The 15,984-nt window shown below is 35.2% G+C and overlaps 1 protein-coding gene across 2 annotated transcripts in view; it reads left to right on the top strand.

The window, feature by feature from the left end:
- The window catches only part of LOC115220251 (filamin-A), a 146,384-nt gene that overhangs the window by 68,919 nt on the left and 61,481 nt on the right, over positions 1–15,984 (top strand). For both annotated transcript variants that reach the window (XM_036510144.1, XM_036510143.1), the window contains exons 3-8: positions 8,528–8,779; positions 9,578–9,675; positions 13,270–13,536; positions 14,421–14,658; positions 14,889–15,089; positions 15,228–15,365. In XM_036510144.1, the coding sequence (XP_036366037.1) occupies positions 8,528–8,779; positions 9,578–9,675; positions 13,270–13,536; positions 14,421–14,658; positions 14,889–15,089; positions 15,228–15,365 (1,194 nt within the window). The remainder of the gene's footprint in view (positions 1–8,527; positions 8,780–9,577; positions 9,676–13,269; positions 13,537–14,420; positions 14,659–14,888; positions 15,090–15,227; positions 15,366–15,984) is intronic.

Below are 15,984 nucleotides of genomic sequence, written 5' to 3'. Positions count from 1 at the left end.
CTGATTGAAACAAACGATAAAAGCTCTGCTTAAGTGGCCTAACCAACTTCCTTCCTAAACAGTGAACTTCGACCATGATGTGCACATGCGTGTGCACACACACACACACACACACACACACACACAGTTTTATTTAGACTAGTAGGCTTTATAAACCTGGCCTTTTTCATTTCTAATGCTGTGTTTCTGACATCAAAGCTTGAAAAACTGCTAATTCATCATCCATGGCTCAAGCACAACCTCTTACATTGTGTTTGGGTTCATTTCAGTGCATTCAGAGTGTATACATACGTACACCTTTCTTAAACTTACACATATCTCTTTATATTATCAAATTGTAGTTAACCAGTCATGCTTTATACTTCCACAATTGCTAGAACAGATATCAAAATACTTTTTTTTCTTATATTACCACCCACTATATTATAATATTAGCTAATATTAAGCAATTATACTTATATTAATTAAATATCAAGGTGGGTTGTTGGTTTATTTATTTTTAATTTTCGTGTTTTTTTTTTGTTTTTTTTTCTTTGCAAATAAAATTTTATTTCCTTTCCGCTGTCTTTTAAATAGGAGTGGACTTCATGCAATTGATTTTTATTTATTTTAGTTATATTTCCTTTCCTCTGTGTACATTCCTTGTCAAAATTGATCTAAAACAGGACTTAAACTGTTCATATCTAATCCACTGCCCGGTCACCGGCACCCCCAAACCCCCACCCCAACTACTTTATAACTCATCCCCTATATCAAATTCCTTCTGCTGCTACTACCACCTAAGGATAATACTGTGCAAAGTTTTGCTTTCTTAACACTGGACAGATGAAATCTTACCTTATATGGAATTTCTGCCAGGGGTGAGACTCAGGGTGGGCAGAATAAATAAAACCTAAGCTAGCAGCAGACTAAGTTTGTATCTGAACTATTTTTGTTTCTTGTTGGTTTTCTTTTTTCTTTTCTTTTTTCTCTACTTTCTATATCTCTCTCTCTCTCTCTCTTTCTTCTGTTCACTTTTTACTCTTTCTTTCTCTTAATGTCTCTTTTTTCACATTTCTCTCTTTTTTCACATTTCTCTCTCTCTTTGCTTTTCTCTCTCTTCTCTCTCTCTTTTCTTTCTCTTCTCTCTCTCTTTTCTTTCTCTTCTCTCTCTCCTTTCTTTCTCTTCTCTCTCTCTTTTCTTTCTCTTCTCTCTCTCTTTTCTTTCTCTTCTCTCTCTCTTTTCTTTCTCTTCTCTCTCTCTTTTCTTTCTCTTCTCTCTCTCTTTTCTTTCTCTTCTCTCTCTCTTTTCTTTCTCTTCTCTCTCTTTTCTTCTCTTCTCTCTCTTTTCTTTCTCTTCTCTCTCTCTCTTTTCTTTCTCTTCTCTCTCTCTCTTTTCTTTCTCTTCTCTCTCTCTTTTCTTTCTCTTCTCTCTCTCTTTTCTTTCTCTTCTCTCTCTCTTTTTTTCTCTTCTCTCTCACTCTTCTTCTCTCTCTCTCTCTCCTCATGATTTCCTGCTATAATTAACCCAGCCTTTTCTGACAAACTGTTGACTTTTGTCATTGCTGCTACCGCTGCTGCTGCTGCTGCCACTGTCAGTCGCTTGCCAGTTGGGATGTTTGTGTGGGAAGAAGAAACGGTGTAGTGTGAAAATGCTGTTTTCAAAACTCCCCACTTCTTTTTTACTTTTTACATATTTTCTTTTAGGTATGGCAATAAAATAAATTCTAAAAAACCTATGCTAATGTATATAGTACAAGATAAATGGAATGACCTTACATGGAGCGCCTTTTCTAAGAAATCAGCTTATGTAGTCCTCTCTATTATTTTTCTTATTTTAATGCATTTAATAAACCCATTTAATTCTTTAATAGACTAAATATATGTAGTTCATGACATTATTGTTCCCATATATTATTTAAGCTATTGTGGTGTTTATATTATTCATCCACCCTTGCCATATTCTATAAAATAAATGCTTACATATTAAATTTGAAGTTGTTTAGTTAACATGGCATAGATTATAATTCACCTTTTTTATTAGGTTTGTGTTTTACTATCTTCCCCCTCCCCCGCCATTTATCCTTGAACTGTAAATATTTTGACTGCAAAGTAGTGCTACTGCTTTACACAAATCTTATTGACTAAGTTTACATAATTTCACATTAAATTAATTAGATGGTTGATCAGCGAAGCTTCTGTGTAGGATCAGCCTCGACTGTTTTTTAAATAAATGATTCAGAGATGAAGGAAAAAAACTAAAAAAAACTAATAAAGAAAAAACAATAGCTAACACATTTAATGCAGGTTGTATTACGTTAATTAGAAATAATAATGTGGTAAGCAAAAGACTAAATCAATGACTAATTTTTTTTCTCTTTTCTGTTCAAGTACAGGGAAACAATTCGAGATATGTTTGGGTATTATTCTGACCTAATCAGCTTGACATAGCCTTCAAACTATTCACTGAATTGTACATACAGGCGTGTCTATGTAGTTAATGTCACTATGAAACTATATTGTTTCAATTCCATTGTATAGCATATTGGGCAAAAGGTTTCTACTGGCCTCAAATTCATCTGTTGCTTTTGAGTGAAATTCGGCATTGTATACAGAGTAATTCAAACTGAAAGATACAAAAAGAAAATGCATCTTTTTTGCACCATTCATTTTGAATCCCCCTGTATTTGTGTTTTTGTATTTCCTCATATTGACACTGTTCGGGCAGCGGTGGCATTTGTGTCCCAAAATTAAACAATATTTTCTACAGCTTGGTGGAATACACTTGCCCCATAAACAATAAAAATGAAGGTAGGGTGGAATCAGAAAGTGCATCGAGCTATAGAATACTCACAAAATTTCATCCAAGTGAAAACCCAGATGTAAATTAATGACAACGAATACCTGCTGAGGGATCACATATTTGACCCCACCGTTGACATCTTGTCTCTGGACATAGTGTTGTTGCTCAGGAGATTGAGAGAAACAATGCAGAACAACTCTACATCAGTGGTTGGTGTTAAGAAGGGCATCCAGCTCTAGAAACCAAAATAGACGAGAGAACCTGGTGTGACTCCTGGCCTTGCCAGCTTCTATGTAACTGTCCGACCCATGCCAGCATGGAAAATGGATGTCAAATGATGATGTTGATGATGTTTCCTTAGCAACAACACTCTCTCTCTTCCTCTCTTTCTGAGATAAGAGTTGGTTGTTTAGACTTGCCACTTCTCATGGCATTTCAATTTATCAAACTATTCTCTGACCAAGCACCGTTGTTGCTGTTGTTGTTGTTGTTGCTGCTGCTTTCCACAAGATTAGGTTTTATCTTCCAATGGTTGCTAGTTGTTGTATATCACTGGGCTGTGTATCATGGAGAATAAATGAGATACCATCTGCATAAGCTATAATTATGTTAGTTTTAACATATGTAATTCAAGAGTATTAAAATGCAAAACTAGAAATAGAGGAAAGCAGGAAAAACAATAACAAAAAAATTAACCATTGACTGATTTTAAATTTGACAAGCATGGGAGATAATTCCAAACACATTTCAGCATATTGTACCTCTTCAGTAAGGCTTAAATGTCACTTCATTTTTGTATCTGGTTAGCAAGATCCTTGATGTAAATTTGTGCTGAAACATTTTGGGTCTGGGGAGTCGTAGTGCCTTAATATAACACACTCACCAATTCAGTTTCCATTTATTTATTTCATTAATTTTATTCCAGAAAGCTTTTTCATCCCTGTTTTTGTTAAAAAGGTATCGATGGGAGAAATTTTAATTGCACAATGATTGGTATGGAAAGACTGAAATGAAATATTAGTTGATTTGTACAGTGCTAAATTAATTAATGCTTGCTTGTAGCATTGTATACTTAGTTGTACTGTGTGTGTGACTGAATTATTTGACTTATATACTTCTCAACATAATCCTAGTAAGGAGAGGACTTGCATGTACCGTGAGTGTGCGTGACAATTGATACAAATAAACTGTATTGATTTCATTAGCACCGAAAGCAATATATTTTTAGTCTGATTAAGTACAAGAGTGACTGTTAATTAACCCTTTCGTTACCAACCCGGCTGAAACCGGCTCTGGATCTGAGTACAAATGTCTTGTTTTCATAAGGTTTGAATTAAAATCTTCCACCAAACCTTAGTCACAATTTATGTTCCTAACACTAGCTGAATGATAACTAAGTTATTTTCATAAATTCTTTGTTTTATCTAAAATAATTGAAAGAAACAGAGCATCTCAAAATAAATACAGTAATGAAAGGGTTAAAACAGAGGTAAAATTTTTTTATTTTTCTATTGTTATAGTTTGTGATTTCCAAGAGAAAATGTTTGTTGGAAGTGGCAAACTTTTTAGTGTCGGAGCAAATACTTTGCAGTATTTGTTCCAACTCTTTATATTATAGTTCAAATTCTGATTAAACCAATATCACTTCTCATCCTTATGAGGCAGGGTGGTGGGGATCAATGAACTGATAATTCAGTATATACAATTGAGGCAATATTTAAAATAGCTACTTACGTATCATACTTAATGTATACATACTCATGATAGGCTATTACTCCAGTAGTTGTCTTGATATAAATACTGCAGTAACTGGCCCATCAACAATTTACATTCGTTATGATACATCAGATAAAATATTTTGATAAAATAAAATAACCTGTTCAGGACAGTGAACTTGTTAGGGCATGGAACGAAATGCTTTGTTGTATTTTCTCTATTTCTATGCATTCTGGTGCCAAGACAGGTGTGGTGAACTTGTCTAAATCATACCAAGATGGTATCTTGTGTGGGGGGTGGCAGGGAGAGAAAAAAAAAACTGAAGGAAAACGGTGGAGGAAATTAATTTTGCATTTTCCCATGAAGGGACACATAGCAGTTCATTTGTCAATGAAGTCATCAGGTCAGACTTTCAACCTGATAACATAAGGAAGTAGGAAGTGAAACTACTGATTTTTCTTTTTTCTTTCTTTCTTTGTGATTTTCTTTAAAAAAAAAGAAAAATAGTTGCTCTTCAAATGATACATATTTCTTATTTTTTTACTACCCACAAGGGGCTACACACTGAGGGGACAAACAAGGACAGACAAACAGATTAAGTCGATTATATTGACCCCAGTGTGTAACTGGTACTTATTTAATTGACCCCGAAAGGATGAAAGGCAAAATCAACTTCGGAATTTGAACTCAGAATGCAGCGCCCGACGAAATATCACTAAGCATTTCGCCCGGCATGCTAACGTTTCTGCCAGCTCGCCACCTAATCTCATCAAGGTGGAGAAGGGCTATAATCATGTTTTTCTCATATCAATTTATATTGAAAATCACAGCAGTTAATTTATTTCTAATATGTAATATTTTTTGTAACAAGTAGGTTGTGACCCATGTTGGTGCATTGTGATATAGAGCTTTATTTTATTTTTTCTTTTCTGGTGAAGTAGGGAGCGCTATATGGATTTTGCAAAAATATTCCCTCTGTTTCTATTTATACATTCCATACATCAGTGTTTTTCAGTCCTCTATCTTATCAGTTATTGACACGTGAAGAAATAGCAGCAACACTAAGGTTTCAAAAAATAAATTCTTAAAACTTCTGATACTTGTTGTCAGTTGTGGTGTTTAACTCCAGATGAATCTGGATTCAACAGATCTTAATCAAAGACATTCCAATCACAGTAATTCTATTTGTGCATATGTTGGACATTATTCACTATGTCCCACTTTGAGTCCAATTCTTGTCAAGGTCAGCTTTACCTCTCATCTTTCCAAGATTGACCAGTCTCCTGCTGCAATCAATGGTATTAACTTCTCCACCCACCTCAAAATTGCTGCTCTTGTGCTTAAATCAAAAATCATATATTAGAATTCTGCCACTTTGCATAAGTAGTAACAGTTTAACCTCTTTTATTATAGTAGATTATCCATAGAGCATAGCCATTTGTTGATAATTGTTGATAATTGAAGAATTCCAAACAAGAATACTTAGTGTTTTGAAATTCTACACTGAAGAGAAATAAGTCTTACTCTGAAAGTTGTACATTTAGTACAGAAAATTCCTAAAGCTGATCGGTTTACAGTTTTAGTAATACTGCTGTAATCTGTCAAATCTCAATTTCTTCAAAATATGCTACTTGTTTAGGGAATTTTAACAATGATAGGAGAAAGAAGCATTTACTACATGTATTCATATTACATGGTTTTTCTAAGTTTTTTTTTTTTTTACAAATTTGGAAATAAATCCTAGATATATGTGGGGATTTTTTTTTTTTTTTTTTTAAGAAAAGTAAACAAAATATTAAGTTAGGTATAGGGCTATGTAATAATTGTTTCTATTATAGGCACACAGCCAGCAGTTTTAAGGGGGGTCATTTGATTTCATTGACTCCCCCAGTACTTGACTGGTACTTGACTTTAATCAATCCTGAAAGGATAAAAGGCCATGATTGTGGCAGGAATTTGAACTTAGAATATAAAGAGCTGGAAGTATTTTCTTTGCACTAACAGGTCAACCAGCTCACTGCCATAGTAATGATGACTTTAGGAGAGACACATGGCCTGAAATGTAGGCAAGGGAGTCAGTTGATACCATCAACCCAGTTCTTGACTGGTACTTTAATTTCATTGACCCTGTAAGGATAAAAAGCAAAATTGGATTCAGAGTGATTTGAAATCAGCAATTTAAAGATTCAAGACAATTACTGCTTAGCATTGTCTGACACTCTAAAACCTCCACCAAAATTATAATTCTGATGACAGTGTGGTGTAAGTGAAGGGGTTTTAGGATCAAAAACATTGTCATGGGAATATATTTTGTATGGTAATGAATTCTATCATTGACATAAGGCTACAAATGTCGAAAGATGGGTTTGGTTAATGAAATCTCTCCCACCATACACACACCATGCCAGCTCGCCCACTCAGTTTTTGACTGCTGTCTAAAATAGATTACTAGATACTCCAGACATTTAGGGTGTAAAGCTGTAGTTCTCAACCATTTTTTTTTAATCTATGGACCCATTTCATTACTATTTTATTCTAGTGGACCCCCATAGCCAAACTTCTTTCAAAATTTCTATTTTGGTTTTCACACATTAACTTGTGGAGGTTGAATTATGTAAAATGTTAAAGAAACCTAGCTGTTTCTTGCAATATATACCAATACATACATCTTAGGCAAAAATTTTTTCAGGGACCCTTAAAATACCATTGTGGACCCCCAATTTACTATTTTGTTGTGGACCCACCAAAACTATTACATGGACTCTTTGGGGGGGGGGGGGCATATGGACCCCAGCTGAGAACCACAGCTGAGAACCACTGATGTAAAGTAATCTGCAGCAACAGTAGTAGCAGCCTGGTGTCCCTGATATGAGTCATGGTAGTTTGTGAAAGCATGAAGAATAACAAAATGACTCAAATCCACTTTTCATTTAGGTCTTTTCATAAGTTCTTCCTTTTGGTTATCAGAATTGCAGACATCCAAATTAGGATTCTGGTAGATTATTTTTGTCTTGGACTACAATTCTTTTTTATTTTTATTTTTTTTCTTAAGTAAATTGTCTTGGGAACTCATTTGTGTTGTTTTAGTTGAAAACTGAATATTTGGATTCTTCTACACTATAATTAAGGTGTCGTAGTCAATGTTTGTTAATTCCCTGTTGGTTTTTATTTTTCTATCCTTGTAATGACATGTTTACTCTCCATGATATTTGAGCGAAATAATTTAAAATCCATTAATAAAACTTTTAGTATTTGTGACTTCCAAAGAATATAAAAATCTTTTATATGTATTGGGAACAAATACCAAAGATTTTTTTTTTTTTTTTATTTTGTGGGGGGAGAAAACCCAACTTTTTTTTTTGCTGATTATTAAATAACAAAAAAAACTGTAAAACAAGTCTGAAAAATATATCCAAAAGCTAATCTAAACTTCTAATTTCTACAATTATTACATTATCATTTAGTGTCCATATTCCATACTGGCATTGATTGGATGGTTTGATAGGTTGGAGGACTTTGTTGGGTTCCTGTGTCTGTTTTGGCATGGTTTCTACTGGTGGATTCCCTTCCTAAGGTCAACCACTTTACAGAATGTGCTGGGTGTTTTCCATGTTGCTCAGGATTAATGTGGTTGACACATAGTCTGCAAGATAAAACCCTTTGATTGAGTGGAGGGTGCAGAATTGAGAAAAGTGGCTTATACCACTATTTCTAATAATTAACAAAATCTTTTTAAATAACTGTATAAAATTTGTTTTTCATGGCTTGATCCAATGATTGACCCAGAACTACATAATAAAACTTGGAGGAATTTGATCTTTGACTGTGGCTGACATTTTGGCTAAGTTATTCTAAATCTTTGTTTATAAAACCATAAGTTATTTCTGACTATTTTGGAAACTTGTCATTGTTTATATTTTGAATTATGTTTTTAATAAAAGCATTGTGAAAATTTTTGAATTTTTTTAAAATCCGGTATTTGACTGTTAACATATATACTAAATATGAATCATTTATTTAATTTTTCAGACAGTGGTGATATTGTTGATCAGAAGCTTAAGCTGATTTTGGGTCTAATATGGACTCTTATTCTTCACTATTCCATCTCGATGCCTATGTGGGAAGGGGAAGAACCAGCACCAGGTGCTGGAGGTCCCACTCCTAAACAAAGGCTTCTTAACTGGATCCAAGGCAAATGTGGAGATTTGCCAATTAATAACTTCACTACTGATTGGAACGATGGCCGAGCAATTGGTGCTTTGGTTGATGCTTGCGGACCAGGTAAAATACAATACAATATTTTTTAAAAAAAGATATTTTAGGTAGCTGTTACATTTTTTTTTTTTTTTTTTCTAACTTACCAAAGCTAAGCATGGGGCAATATCACAGCCAATGCAGTTTGTCCAAGGTGTGCTTACTCTGTTAGGAGGCAGAAGCACTCATACATGTACACACATAACTTCTGCCTACTGTTTCTAAAGGAACCTTCCAGTTTCATCCATAAATGGAAATTTGAATTTCTGCAGAAAATTATAATATTAAGAATAACTCAACAGCATTCAAACTTTAGTGGAAGCATATCAAGGAATTGTAACAATTGTCGGGGTGATGGTTGTATAGAAGTCGGTGTACAATATTTATGGCTTGGTCTTGATTCCAGCGTTTATATTCACTAAAGTAGGCATAAAAAATTCCAAAGGGGACCCTCTGGCTAACTGACATACAAGCCAGTCAGTGAGGGAGTCTCTATGCATTCATTTAATTTTCTCGAAATAACAGCCAAATCTCCCTCAACACAATCATCTTTATAATAAATGAGCAAAATTGTAATGATCACAGCTGGGTCATCTTTGACCATGGGTTTACTCAAATGAGGTTAACCTTTGGCAAAAAACTTCTTGTGATATATCTTAAACTTCACCCAGATTTAATTTCTTCTACGAAGTCGGAAAGAAGTCAGAACTAGACATAAAATTCTTTAAACTACAATTATGAATTTGATATTAAACGATTGTTTCTTGTTTGTTAGGCTTTATTTCATATTTAATTTGACTTCCTCATATTTTTTCTTTTAATTAGGTCTGTGTCCCGACTGGGCTGATTGGGCACCCAAAAACAAACTGAAGAATGCTAAGGAAGCTATGGAAGCTGCAGAGAAATGGTTAGATGTGCCACAAGTAAGTTTTTGTTCCCCATTTCTCTCATTACTTATATAACTATTTGGAAAAATATGTATCTGTTAGCATATTCAAGGCAATATTCAAAGGTGATGTTTCTTGAAATGGTCAAAACCAGGTCATGTTCTATACTGGGTGTAAGATCTAAATTGGCTTAAATTCCACCAAAAATCTCCAAGTGATAGCCTCGCATTGGCAGCAGTATTATTGTGTGGGCCATTGACTTGCTCATGTAGCATTTGTACAAGTATATCTTGGTGAAACCTTACTGGAGTAATCACATGGGTTACAAATACATAAAAATGAAGAATGCACAAACCAAAAGGAGAGCTTCTGCCTGGTTGCTTGACTTGATAGAAATAACAACCAGGTCATGAGTCGTACTTTTTTCTTTTTCGAAAATGAAGGCTACATTGAATAGACAAAAAAGATGTGTTGGTCATGATTAGAATACCTTTGATCAAATGCCTGTGTTGCTCAGGACTGGACTGGATATTAATTAGCTGAGGATTGTTTTAAACGTGAACAGCTTTTGTGGCTCATCTCTTGCAGGCAGAAAAAAAAACCTCATTCTTAAATTACAGGAAAGTATCTGCTGTGAACTTTGTACCTGCAAAGTGATCCATGTAATAAAAATAAAACTTAAAAAGAAAAAAAAAAAAAAGAAAGAAAAAACTATGAGAAATGTGAAAAGTGTTTTGATATGATATGTATTACATAATAAAATAGGGCATTGTGGAGTTATCATCTTACCAATCAGTTATTTTAAACACCAATATATATGGTCAGATTTGAATTTCTGAAAATTTTGAATTGGGAAATTTGAGGTTTACATTGTGTAAAATTTTAAAATTACTACAGTGTTGAAGACATAACTCCAGCTGCAGTGATCAGCTTGTCGAGTTCCTTGAGGACATTACTCAGATCACTGACAGTGGCTCATGGGTGGATGTTGTCTACCTTGACTTTGCTAAGGCTTTCAACTCTGTGCCACACAAAAGGCTTATGGTGAAACTCTCTGCAATGGGTGTGGGGGATGACCTTTTTAACTGGTTGAAATCCTTCATCCTCAGCCGAAAGGAGGTAGTCACAGTTCTAGGACAGCACTCTACACCATATGAGATGTCATCGGGTGTACCACAGGGATCTGTCCTTGGTCCCCTCTTGTTTGTGGCATACATTAATGACATAGATGCCAATTTAAAGAATGCCACAGTATTGAAATATGCAGACGACATCAAGCTGTACCTTGAAATCAAGAGGACAGATCCTGATGTCTACAACTCTTTCCTGCAATCAGACCTAGACACAATGCAGCAATGGATCACAGACTGGCAACTGAAACTGGCTGTGGACAAGTGTACCACCATGCATTTTGGGAGAAAAAACCCTGCGTCCACATACTCCCTCCACAACACTAATATCAAGAAATCCTCTTGCGAGCGTGACCTAGGCATCACTGTCAGCAGTGATTTGCGTTGGACAAAGCATATCTCTATGGCCGAGGGTGTCTTGGCATCACTCAGCAAGACTTTTGTTAGCCGCTCTCCAGCCATCTATTTAAAACTGTATACAGCTATGGTACGACCACACTTGGAATTCACATCATCAGTTTGGAACCCCTATCTTGCTCAGAACATTGACCTCCTGGAATCTGTCCAGAGACGTGCAACCAAACGCATACCCTCCATCAGACACCTACCATATTCTGAGCGCCTTGTTTCCCTGGGCATGGATTCACTGAAGCTCCGGCATCTGGCGACGGACTTGGTAAACACCCACAAAGTTATCAACCACCTCACCAACAACAACACTGAACACCTTTTTGATCTCCATGTGTCTAACACACGTGGACATGCCTACAAAGTCAGAAAACAACACAGCTCCCATGACTTTCGGAAACATTTTTTCACGCTCAGAGTTGCTGAAACTTGGAATAAACTGCCTGCGTCAGTTGTTGACTGCCATGACACTGCATCCTTTAAGGCCCTCATGCTTTCCGAAATCCGCCGAAACTACACCTGATTATATATACACTTTAGATGAGTTGTAGTGCACCTGAGCACTTTACACAATTATTATTATTATTATTATTATTATTATCATAATAATTCAGAAACAGACCAAAGAATGGTAACTTAAACATTTACTATTTTGGTGTCAAAATTTCCATTGCACTAACTGCAAATGTAGAACTGCATCAATGACCTCAGTTGGTGTAGCAAAAATTTTGATACCAAATGTTTAAGGGAAATTAGGTTTTTTTTTTTTTAATTTAATTTAATTTTTTTCTTAACTGTGTTTTCCATGGAGTAATTGTTACAGTTTCAACACAGTCTCGGATCAAACAACGTGCAGAACAATGCATCTCTGAAATTTTAGATTATTGTAAATTTTCTGGTGTAAAAAGGATTTGTAATACTATAAAATCTTCAGTAAAAATCTTCACGCATGTTTTGTTTATTCTCTGTTCATCTACAGCTAATTAAACCAGAAGAAATGAACAACCCGAAGATTGATGAAATGAGTATGATGACGTATCTATCCCAGTTCCCCAACCGCAAACTGAATCCTCAAGCTCCCCTTAGGCCCCGTTAACCCCAATCGGGTGCGTTCCTATGGTCCTGGTATCGAACCTACTGGTAACACGAAAGGAGCCAAGACGTCGTTTACTGTGGAGACATTTAGTGCTGGACAAGGAACTCTTGAACCACTTGTCCTCAATCCCAAGGGTCAGAAGGCTGCTTTCAACCGATTCTGATGAAACTTGACATACACATAGCCCAATGTCATAATTCAAAACTAACGCAGCGAAAATTTTGAAAAGTTCCCCCAGTTCTGAAAAAAAATCGATAAATTCAACATGGGGTCGAGAATCTGAAACACAAACCACAGACTGTCTAGGGGACGCAACTCGACCTTTTTTTTACTCTCAAAAAAAATTTACCATAATTTTTTCCCCATTTTTTTTTGCTATTTTTGGGCTATAACTCTCTAAAAATGCTTTATAGTTATTTCCCTTACAAACCTGAGCAATGCCGGGCGATACTGCTAGTTACATAATAAAATAGAGCATTGTGGAGTTATCATCTTACCAATCAGTTATTTTAAACACCAATATGTATGGTCAGATTTGAATTTCTGAAAATTTTGAATTGGGAAATTTGAGGTTTACATTGTGTAAAATTTTAAAATTACTACAGTGTTTGAAGACATAATAATTCAGAAACAGACCAAAGAATGGTAACTTAAACATTTACTATTTTGGTGTCAAAATTTCCATTGCACTAACTGCAACTGTAGAACTGCATCAATGACCTGGTCTCAGTTAGTGCAGCAAAAATTTTGATACCAATGTTTAAAGGAAATTAGGTTTTTTTTTTTTTTTAATTTTTTTTTTTTTTCTTAACTGTGTTTTCCATGGAGTAATTGTTACAGTTTCAACACAGTCTCGGATCAAACAACGTGCAGAACAATGCATCTCTGAAATTTTAGATTATTGTAAATTTTCTGGTGTAAAAAGGATTTGTAATACTATAAAATCTTCAGTAAAAATCTTCACGCATGTTTTGTTTATTCTCTGTTCATCTACAGCTAATTAAACCAGCAGAAATGAACAACCCGAAGATTGATGAAATGAGTATGATGACGTATCTATCCCAGTTCCCCAACTGCAAACTGAATCCTCAAGCTCCCCTTAGGCCTCGTCTTAACCCCAATCGGGTGCGTGCCTATGGTCCTGGTATCGAACCTACTGGTAACACGAAAGGAGCCAAGACGTCGTTTACTGTGGAGACATTTAGTGCTGGACAAGGAACTCTTGAACCACTTGTCCTCAATCCCAAGGGTCAGAAGGAGCCAGTGAGTAGAACTTTTTATTATTACTGTTATACTATTATTATTACTGTTACACTTATTATTACTGTTACACTTACTATTACAATTACATTTATCATTACTACTATTATTAAGGTGGCAAGCTGGCAGAATCCTCAGCACTCTGAACCAAATGCTTGGTGGCATTTCATCCATCATTACGTTCAGAGTTAAAATTCTGCAGTCAACTTTCCAGGATCAATAAAAGTACCAGCCCAGTACTAGGGTCAATGTAATCAATTTAGCCCTTCCCCCAAAAACTGCTGGGCTTGTGCCAAAATTCGAAACCATTATTATTATTATTTGTTTTTTTATACATACAAAATCAAACTCTACATTCTAACTTTTCTGTGCTTGCATGGTGTAGGTGATGTCTATTGAGGCAAATTTTCTATGGTTGAATATTCTTCCTATCACTGCTCCCTACCAGTTTCCATGTAGAGTATTATTTTCCCCATGGCTGGACATGAAAGATTGGAAACAAACACCACTCATATGACAGTAACTCATTTACAACTATTGTGATAATGAAGAAAACACATGAGCTTCTTTCGGTTTCTGTTTATCAAATCCATTCATAAATCCATTCACTTGGTTAACTTGACACTATAAATGACACTTGGTCAAGGGGATGCACTGAGTGATTGAACCTGATGCTACAGGATTGGGATGCAAAGCTCTTAACCACACAGCCATGTCTGTATGCTTATATTTTTTAAATCAAAAGGACATTATTGAAAATCAGTAGTAATAGTTAAAAATGTTATTTAATTTCATAAGATTAAAATTAAGTTTTTTTTTTTTCCTTTTACTATGCATTTTTTTTGTTCTGATTAATGGTTTTATTGTTCCTCTTTTCCTCTTTTCAGTGTGAGGTTGTTTTCAACCAAGACAAACACCTCACGTACACTTGTACGTACACTCCTAAAGTTGAAGGGAGTTACAAGGTAATCATCAAATACTCAGGCAAGGAAATTCCTAAGAGTCCGTTTCCGGTTGCAGTTTCTGCTCCTGCTGGAGATCCCTCAAAGGTCAAAGCAGCTGGTCCTGGTCTGGAACCAGGAAATGTTGTGAGCGTAGTGACTCACTTTACCATTTCTCTGAAAGGTAAGTTTTTTTTTCTTCCTTGCCACCTTCAAATTGTTTTTCTATCTTTACAAAACATTTTACTTCAAACATTTTCATTGAAATTTCCTCTTTAAATTTTGTTTGGAAATATTCCTTCAAAAATTTTACTGGAAATTTTCTTAAATATTTTAGAAATAAAAGAAAATTTAGATATATCCAATCACAAAATATTGTACTTATATCTCAATAACTTTTGTCCTCTTTGATAGATGCTGGAGAAGGTCCAGTGGGTGTTGTCATCACAGATCCCTCTGGTAATCAAAATGCTATCAAGCCCAAGATGACACGTCAGCCTGATGGTACTTACCATGTAGAATATACACCTAAAGTGCCTGGAGTCCATACAATTAGCATTGTCTTTTGTGGACAACCTATTCCACGATCCCCTATTTCGGTTACTATTTCTACTGGTGAGTTATTTTTTTTTCCTTCTTTTTGTAACAATGCCAACAGCAACTAAAATAATTTTGCCTTTGAAGATACATTGAAGAAATGATTAAAAGAAATATATATTTTAACTGTTATTTTTTCTTTCTTAAATTTAATAGCATCAAATGCAAAGAAATGTTATGCAACTGGTCGTGGAATCCAACCTAAAGGTATTAGAGTGAAAGACAATGCTGATTTCAAGGTATATACTAAAGGAGCTGGTGATGGAGATATGAAAGTTACTATCACTGGACCAGGTAATTTTTTTTCTTTTCTTTTCGTTTTTTTAAAATCATTTTAAGTTTTCAGGAAGCCAGAATGGCTAGGACAGATTCTCAAGGGGAGAGAGGGCTTGACCAAGACCTGTCTGGTCTTCATTATCAGCTGAGGATACTGGACCAATGTTAAATGAAGTTCCTTCCTCAAAGACAGTGCTACTTGATACAGAAATTGAACCTACATCCTAACCACTAGTCCTCACACCCTAATTATCAAACTTCTGTAATCTTTTAAATGTACTAATGAATTGGAAGATTTTAAAAAATTGGTCCTTTAATCTGCTAGAAATAACAACCAAATCTCTTATAACCTAATGTCTTGAAAGGGCTACATTATATGTAGTCCAAGATATGCTGTGCCTGAGAAAAGGACAAGATGATCATGTCTTCATGACTGGGATTCTTGACTGCTCCAGTAAGGTTGACCTGTGGCTAGTCTCTAACAAATTAGTATTTGGAAAATTGTGAATTGGCAATAACTTGTCTTGGTATCCTGATGATGGTCCTCATCAATAACCTCTGAAAATTACTCTAGAGCCCCAAGATCTGTAGGGCTAGTTATTTCATTTTTATAGCATGAGTAACTAAAGTCCTAGGA

This window comes from Octopus sinensis, linkage group LG16 (genome assembly GCF_006345805.1).
Source record: "Octopus sinensis linkage group LG16, ASM634580v1, whole genome shotgun sequence".
Taxonomy (NCBI): domain Eukaryota; kingdom Metazoa; phylum Mollusca; class Cephalopoda; order Octopoda; family Octopodidae; genus Octopus; species Octopus sinensis.
Note: the sequence above shows the minus strand (reverse complement) of the source record. Positions and strands in the feature narration are given on the sequence as shown.